The sequence below is a fragment of the Haliotis rubra genome, unplaced genomic scaffold (genome assembly GCF_003918875.1).
Source record: "Haliotis rubra isolate DU_JTF1 unplaced genomic scaffold, ASM391887v1 Scf2527, whole genome shotgun sequence".
Lineage (NCBI taxonomy): Eukaryota > Metazoa > Mollusca > Gastropoda > Lepetellida > Haliotidae > Haliotis > Haliotis rubra.
In genome coordinates, this window is record NW_025766589.1 from 1 (window position 1) to 8,984 (window position 8,984).

Below are 8,984 nucleotides of genomic sequence, written 5' to 3' on the forward strand. Positions count from 1 at the left end.
ATATCACTGATGCGCAATAAAACCCTTTATCAATAATGATTTAAAATAATGATATCAATTCTGCTTTTATAACCTATCAAATAAAACAAAATAAAACCGTATTATAAATTTCTATTGCTACTTATACGATAAAGGCAATAAGCGATTCACGTGTCGCTATATTTAGATTAGATGTAAGGTATATTCGAGTAATACATATTGCAAAATCATTCGTAACCAGCCTTCGGCCACGTGGATGGTATGTATATTCTCATAGTCCCACAGCTGAAATTGTAAATCACCCATTCTATTTTAATTATATGATACATATATTTTGAAATATTGTATAACCTCGATGTGTACGATTACACAGTGTCATTGAGAAAGTGGTCAAATGTAACATATGTTATATTTGGGATTACTCTTTCTTAGTAAAAGTGGTCAAATGTAACATATGTTATATTTGGGATTACACTTTCCTAGTAAAGTGGTCAAATGTAACATATGTTTTATTTGGGATAACACTTTCTTAGTAAAGTGGTCAAATGTAACATATGTTATATTTGGGATTACACTTTCTTAGTAAAGTGGTCAAACGTAACATATGTTTTATTTGGGATTACACTTTCTTAGTAAAGTGGTCAAATGTAACATATGTTATATTTGGGATTACACTTTCTTAGTCAAGTGGTCAAATGTAACATATGTTTTATTTGGGAGTACACTTTCTTAGTAAAGAACAGATTCTAGTACTTTTAATTAAAAATTGGGTTTAGCTAAAAGTACTAGAATCTGTACTTTACTAAGAAAGTGTAATCCCTAAATATAACATGTGTTATTCGATGTAGCTGAAGCATTGGACGAGTATGCTTCATCATCATCAGTCAGTCAGTTTGTAGAAAAATCTTAAAATCACAGCTCTTTATTAGTTTTCCTCGCGTAACCTGTTTTTGAACAGATAAGACATTGCTGATGTTTTAAGGAATGAGTGAATGAAATGAATAAAATCGTATTTCGACTCTACTACAATTGCGTCGAACACAAGATTGGTTTAGCACTTCAGTGTGGTCTCCATGAATAGCGTCATGAACAGGTTATATGATGCTCAGTCCTCAGCATAAGTACACACACATACATACATACATACATACAAATATTTATAAAGCGCTTTTATCAATGTAATTGCTCAAACGCGCTATCTGAGTCCACTATATCCATGTGCAGAGGTGAATAGGTGCGGCTTGAGTGCACTTTTAAAATTTGACAGTTCTGTTTCCGAACGAAGGATGGATGGTAAATTGTTCCAGAGGAAGGGTCCTGCTCTAGAGAAAGACCTGTCCCCATATGACTTAGTTCTAGTTTGTGGTATTTGAAGGAGAGACTGGTCCCTTGAGCGGAGTGATCTAGTTGGATGATATGGTGTCAGGAGATCCGAGAAGTATTTTGGAGCTAGACCGTTTAGACACTTGAAAACAAGGAGCAGGATTTTGTAGCCGATTCTGAAGCGAATTAAAAGCCAATGTAGAGTTTTGAGGGCAGGAGATGTCCAGTCCTTTAATTTGACAGATCAATCGTGCAGCTGAATTTTGTATTGCCTTCCGTAGCCTGTAGAAGACTTGTTTTGGCACACCGGACAGCAAAGAGTTACAATAGTCCAAGCGGGATGTTACATATGCTTGAACTAGAGCTTGTGCAGACTTCACAACCAGATATCGACGGATCATACCTATGTTGCACAGATGGAAATACGATTGACGACAGACACATTGCGAACATGGGGTTCCATGCGAACATGTGGGCGCATTGTTTTTGCAGATTCACCGATGAAAAATTGTGGAAGCAAAAGCTTTTTTCTGAAGTCGAAGAGGTTGGAACACAATGAGCTCAGTTTTATCATCATTTTAATTTAAGATAGTTTGATGACATCCAACTCGCTTGATACAATCAACACATTCTTCTACTCTTCTACTCAAAGAGAACTTGGTTGAAGATGCGTCAGATGGCTTGAAGGATAAGAAGACTTGCGTGTCATCAGCATAGGAGGTGCATTAGGACCCATCAATATCACCGAGGGCAGATGTGTAGCATGTGAAAAGAAGGGGGCCTAGGACGGAGCCCTGAGGCACTCAAACTTCAAGAAGTACGTTGCCTCTGACCTTTCACCCTGGATGACAACTGCCTGCTTCCGGTCTGTTAAGTAGGAGACAAACCACCTTAATGCAAGATCTTTGACATTGAACCTGTTTTCAAGGGTGAGAGTAGCACAGAATGGTCAACAGTGTCAAAAGCAGCTGAGAGATCCAACAATACAAGAATGACCGCTCCATCGGTGTCTATGCGTCTTAGGATGTCGTTCTGAACCTTCAGCAGCTTACCAGTTTCCGTGCTGTGGAAGGATCGCTAGGCAGATTGGCACTCTTCATAGAAGCTGTTTCTGCTCATATGGTCTCTGAATTGAGATGCAACAATGCGCTCAATCAGCTTAGAAATGAATGCCAAATTGGATATTGGTCTGTATTTTTTTAACAATTCGTGATCGAGATTCTTCTTCTTTATGAGGGGAGTGATAATTGTTGTCTTCAGTTGATCAGGCATTACACCTTGGCTTAGTGAACTGTTGGTGATATACGTCCAGATAGGAAGAAGAGATTGAATGGTTTGTTTCAGAGCCACGTTGGTAATGGGTCAAACAAACATATTGATTTCGCTGGACATTTGGAGACAAGTTTGGACATTTCATCTTCCGTCACAGATCTAATTCTCTGAGGTCGGCATTTAGACCACACTTTTTATTACTTGATTTACGGTACTTAGAGCTTGAGTGGAAAAATCAATGTTTCCATTTTTAAATACTGCCGATAAATATATTAAAAATCTACTTTATTGAAATCAATTTCTGTTACGAGTTTATCATAGCTGCAAAGCAAACATTTTAATATTGAAACAAATAAAATCCCTGAATTATCGTTACCTGAGTGAAAATGCTGTTGTTGTTTTTTAAAACCCATGACGGTAGGAAATGGGAGAACACCTGAATGGCTGATGGCATATTCTATTATCTATACATAGCTTTCTGAAGAAAGCCACTTAGGAGGGACAAAAATCTGAAAAATCATTTTTTAGATTTTTGTTTTAACACCTACCGACAGGAATATGGATGTAGAATCCGGATATCCGCCAAGTAATATTGATAATTGCGTTGGAAATATCGATAAACAATGTTTTTTCTCGCCGCCAGGTATGTAAAAAGTTACACGTGAACATTGATTTCATTATTGAGCACCTTGACATTGATTTACATCTAAATCACCTGTGATGTCTTTCAGTGGCATTTAGAAGTTGTACATTGATGATGTCCAAGATATTTTTTATGGATTATACTACTTTTTTGTAATTTCTCTCACGACGTTTCAGAGACCATTCCAGGTCCCTTCATCAGGTGAACTCCTCATGAAGGGACCTGGAATGGTCTCGAAACGTCGAGAAAAAAAAGAAGTTTAATCCATAAAAAATATCTTGGATTAATCACCTGTGATAATACCACTCTTATTCAGCATAGTGACGACGCCCACGGTTTGAATACTATCAGAAACGATCAAAGACATCAACACCTACTACAATGGCTGGGCTATATGTAGTTATTGTATCATGTGTTTACCTCGCTGTCGCCTCTCTGCCAACCAATAACCCGAAACATGGGGCACAAGAGGGTTTACAGAGGTGCAGTTCCTTCTTCGAGGAATCCGGACATTCTCATCGTGGCAACATGGTGTTGTGTGAACTGGGACACGGGTGTGCTAACGTAAAGGTCACTACATCTGGAAGGACTAAGAATAGATGTGTACCTTGGATACTTCTGTTGATCGTGGTGCTTGGTATACTTCAATTATATTTCTCTATCAGACTTGAAGATATAATGTTGAAACGTGTTGATGATAATGTGGATGATGGACACTGTGTTCATATTACTTCACTGTTTAAATCCGTGAAATTTGCCCATAAAAGCAAGATGGGATTGATACGTGAAAGAAACGAACTGAAAACATCTCTTTCTAATATTGACGGAAACAGGCCATCTAAGGAACAGTTCATTACGAGAACAGTTGTGAAGTACTTTGACAGTCGTTCAGAGAAAATAGACAAAGTCCTTTCTGGTATGTTTGAAATCCAGCCCGAGTATCTTTCAGTTCCCGAAGTGGTGGCCCAGCCCTTTACAACATCACTGACGACCTATCTGGGGAAGGTACAGGAGGCGGGACAGGTGCCCGTAGAGGAGGAGATGTGTTACGAGGTACGGAGACTGCAGTCTTTTTCTGGGATCCCCGTCCAGGCCTCGCCCATGAGGCTTGCCCAGTCAGGATTCTATGCTACAGGTCGCGAGGACGAGGCTCGTTGCTACAGCTGTAGGAAGTCACACACAGGCTGGCAAATAATGGACAGACCGGATGTTCTACACAGAGTTATTTCCCCTGACTGCCCACATCTGAACAGAGGTGACCCGCGAAATATACCGCTGACTTCAAATTCGAATGCAACAACGGTGTACGGTATCCTTGGGGAGTACTCTGGAAGCAGCAATGTAACAACAACAGATACATTACCACCTACAGCTACAGAGACACCAACTCTAGGAGCAGCAGCAGCAGCAGCAGAAGTAGCAACTGTCGTGTCTGAACCATCCCTTGACATGAACAGTGCTGTGCATCCTCATTACAGAGACATGCAGACCAGGTTAGACAGCTTCAGAGGCTGGGACACGTCACACGTGCAGGACCCGCGGGTACTGGCGACAGCAGGTTTTTTCTATGCAGGTAGGGTTTACAGTTACATCGGAATTATGTCAGCCATACAGATGCATGAATGGTACCCGAAACAGTCGATTATAATCAACGTTGAACCACTGCAAATGCAATGTACTCATTACTTTTACAATGTCTTTAAACTTAGCAAAACTAAAGTCGTATCGAAGACCAGTTCTGGTCAACCTGAGATAGCACTATCCTCAGGCACCAACCATTATTTATTCTTGTGTTGCGTTTAGGTACGGGATGGAGTTTGGATGTTTTATTAGAGACTGTATATATTATTTATAATTAATGTTAAATTTGTATTCTTCAACACATTTTATTCACGACATACATCATGTCCAGCGCAAAAAAAGATATTTTGATAGAAAGAAGGTTTTTGTTTCTCGAGTTTTTGTCGGGAGCTCATATTAATACCACATGAACCTCAGAATAACAAATGGTCGAATCATGGCACAAATAAAACTACAATTACAATTTAGCTTGTAAATACCTCATCGGATCTCATCTCCATCTCCCTGTGCAAATTTCAGTAAGGAGCAATCTACTTGATCCCGGTTTGTTTTTTGTATGATTTTGACAGAAGGTAAACCAGCTACAGATGTGTTCGAGGGAGTGTACTAAAGTCACAAGCTATGTAATCCAAATTCCAGGTTACTCCGACTGTGTCCGGTGTTTCTACTGTGGTGTTGGTCTGAAGACGTGGGAAGAGAGGGATGACCCTTTTGTGGAGCACGTGCGCTGGAGGTCGTCCTGCAGCTACATCCGTAGATTGAAAGGAGAGAACTTTGTCATACAGGCGTTGACACACAAGGTTAGGATATTTCCGTCTGAAGACGACCTGGGTTTGTCCAGGCCTAAATCATGAGTATAAGTTTAAACACTTTACCTGTGAACTTCATCTACGAACTGCGCCACTTTGGGTTCAGAAGAAAAGTGAAATAATGTTCAAAGGATTGTACAATTGAGTAAGTCACTGCTTCCCTCATCTCCGAACACCCCAAACATTGCCAGTACATTCAGGTCGTCCTCTCTACTGCTTACAGAAATAACCTATTGCGTATTTTTCATGTTTTTACTCCCGGTGTAATCTGCTTCGGCAGACTAGCAATGGCGTTGACATATATTTGCATAATAGCTGTTTCTGTTTCAGACTTCTCCAAGCTCCACTGTAACCAACAGTATGTGAAGTGTATTCTTAGTTTTAGAAATATCGCGATTGGTGACATGTGTGTATAGTATAGTACAAACATGAAGCATCTTCACTTTTTGTCTAATTCTACATGCACGATAGAAGAATCAAATACTCGTGCATATACAGCTCAATTTTCGATAGGGACGTTGATGAATGGGATGCTCCCTGTCACATTAACGAGAACGTTATTAATAGTCGTATAGGTGTATCATTGAATACTATTAATGTATCCATCAAAGGTTTCATAGATCTCGAAACAAATGTCTCTTTACACGTTTATCAAAATAAAAACGCAATCCACACTTACGAAATTACTGATACATAGTAGGGAGTATGAGTAATAATGAGTGTGTGAGTGAGTATGGTTTTACGTCGCTTTTAGCAATATTCCAGCAATATCACGGCGGGGGACACCAGACATGGGCTTCACACATTGCACCCATGTGGGAAATCGAACCCGGGTCTTCAGCGTGTCGAGCGGACGCTTTAGCCATTAGGCTACCCCACCGCCCCGAGTAATAATGACATATCCAAGTACATGATGTTTAGATATGACGTATCATGAAAACGGTCATGTTCTCACAACGTACAACATGAATGACAAATTCACTTCCTAAAAATGGAAGACAGAATTCATTCGTATCACATTGTACCCTGTTCAGACATGACTGTCGTGGCGAGGGCGGTGGAGATGGGGTTCTCCCGGCAGATGGTGGAGAAGGCGGTGATGGAGATGTCCCGGTCGTACAACAACTCCCGTGCTGCAGGGGAGACAGGTATGAAAGCAGCACCAGCGGTAACAGTGCATCTGTGGTAGACGCCTAATCTAAGTATACTATGGACAAGTAGATAGATCTGCCTGTTGGCAGGTAAACAGTCCATCCACTGACTGAAGAAGTACGGAGACGATTGCGATAGATGCAGTAGCATTGTGCTGTTGTGAAGTTTGGATAAATATGTTGTTGAGTGCTTGGTGCTTGTTCCCTTTGCGACGGGATTTCAATCTGCTACATCAGACTCAAAATCACTGTATATTTGATGGAATTGATGCCGATCAGACACATTCACTGATTCAGTAAATGTTGGCAATTGCTTTAAATGGGACTTTTATGACATCATAGATATCAATGCATGAATATTCTTTCCATGAAGTTCATCACACATTTCAGGTCCTTAATGATATTGTTTTCCATCCTTTGTTCTTCCTAAAGATCAGATCCCTGTCTCATTGGAAGCGTTGCTTGAAAGATTGGTTATCGCGTCTGAGGAACCCGGTGAGAGACACCGGAATCCAGAGATCCCACAGCAAAGGCACCAGGTGTCTGAAGTACACCAGTCTCTTCCAGCAAGACTGACAACGCCGAGCAACTCCACCACGGCAAATCAGCCATCATCTGTGAAGAATCCGACTTCGTCATCTACACGACATCCACATGAAGCCGGCAAGTCTATGTCAGGTAAGTTAGTCATGAAGCTCTCTGCAACAGTTTCTGTGCAATCCAATCAACATCTATAGAGATAAGTGTAAAATTAAGTCGTAAATGTCAATTGTTTAAATTTATTTTGATGTACACTCTGCTTCGTACCTATATGGCATATCCTCAACATGACATTATCTAAGGGTACAGGACTGTCTATCAAGATGCTTCAAGATGTGTTTTGTGGGACTAACTTTTTGTCCATCTTCCTCCTTCAGGTACTGAGACCTCCCGCTCCCTGCCCCGCTCCCTGCAGCGTCAACTCGAGGAGGAGAACCGCGCGTTACGAGATGAGAACACCTGCAAGGTCTGCCTGGACAGAACCAGTTGTGTTGTCTTCCTGCCGTGCGGCCATCTTGTGTCGTGTGCTGAGTGCGCACCTGCACTGAGCAAGTGTCCTATATGTAGAGCACATATACGTGGAACTGTGAGAACATACAACGCGTAATGTGACTGTTAGTGAGATAAGCTTTAACCAAACAAATGTAGTGATGTTTTGTCGTTACATTTTGTTAATTATTTTGAAGGATCAACATCATTCAACTCAACATATTGTTGGTTAAGATATAAATATATGTTTAACCGAAAGATGTCATGATCGAACACACGATAATTCTTCTTGGAGAGGCATTTAGAAGTTGGAGTAAGAAGGGTGGTTAACAATATACGGATGAACAACTTCTTTATTACTGTAAGAACGACGTTCCGGTGTAGGTCCCAACACCGATATCAAGTATTTGGATATCATCATTTGCTTGATAACGGTGTTAGAACCTACACCGAAACGTCTCTCTTACAGTAATAAAGAATTTATTTGTCCGTATATTGTTATCCACCCTCACGATAATTCTATCGTTAAAATTTAGAATCTCCGTCTTACCATTATTTGGCTGATGGCAGCACTGCAAATTGAAATCGTCACTTGAAAATGAATTTCTAAAGCGATTTCTGAGTAAATGTCCTTAACCTGTTATGTGAAATATCGGGTGGGCGCCGTGTGTTTGATTATTCAAAAAGTATATTTTCCACAGGAAGTCCGTCGAACAACGACTGAAAGAGTGTGTTGTGGAATTCATTTTTAAAAACACAGCTCCACATTTGGAGCCATTCTGTCGCATGTCATGTCGAAAAAGAAGGATCTAATTTGAATAAAATGTTAAATAAACAAGTAAAAAGTCTGCATTGTCGTATATATATATACTACCCATCAAAGGTTTAACCTCGCTTAGATCAATCATTATATGTTATGTATGTACATATGGTTACAACGAAGATGAAACTTAGGGGAAACATCTGCAAGCCTTATGCAGATTAATTGTACGAGGATCAAGCATCAAATTGCTGAAAAGCATGTGCAAATATCGTGCATGTGAACAGCTGCGTTTGGGTGTAAAGTGTTGATAAAATATCGCCATTTTTCACCGAGTTTCATCATTTATTGAACACATGACATTAAACTTTTCAACGTCACGAATTTGTTTTACAATACATGAGCTCATGTATAAACAGTACCTTTAAACTGTATGG

The 8,984-nt window shown here is 40.1% G+C and overlaps 1 protein-coding gene across 1 annotated transcript; it reads left to right on the forward strand.

The window, feature by feature from the left end:
- The first annotated feature begins 216 nt into the window (after positions 1-216).
- Positions 217-8,635, forward strand: LOC124279599 (baculoviral IAP repeat-containing protein 7-like). Its single transcript, XM_046715442.1, has 7 exons — positions 217-238; positions 3,534-4,790; positions 5,438-5,598; positions 5,938-5,965; positions 6,642-6,755; positions 7,191-7,436; positions 7,676-8,635. The coding sequence occupies exons 2-7, from the start codon at positions 3,599-3,601 to the stop codon at positions 7,903-7,905; spliced, it is 1,971 nt and encodes a 656-aa protein (XP_046571398.1). The 5' UTR covers positions 217-238; positions 3,534-3,598; the 3' UTR covers positions 7,906-8,635.
- Positions 8,636-8,984: the final 349 nt, after the last annotated feature.

Excerpts from the sequence above, each read along its gene's own strand:
- LOC124279599 (XM_046715442.1), top strand. The coding sequence starts at position 3,599 with ATGGCTGGGCTATATGTAGTTATTGTATCATGTGTTTACCTCGCTGTC. Across the intron at positions 5,599-5,937 it reads TACAGGCGTTGACACACAAG|ACTTCTCCAAGCTCCACTGT; the intron begins GTTAGGATATTT and ends TTTCTGTTTCAG. Across the intron at positions 7,437-7,675 it reads AGCCGGCAAGTCTATGTCAG|GTACTGAGACCTCCCGCTCC; the intron begins GTAAGTTAGTCA and ends TTCCTCCTTCAG.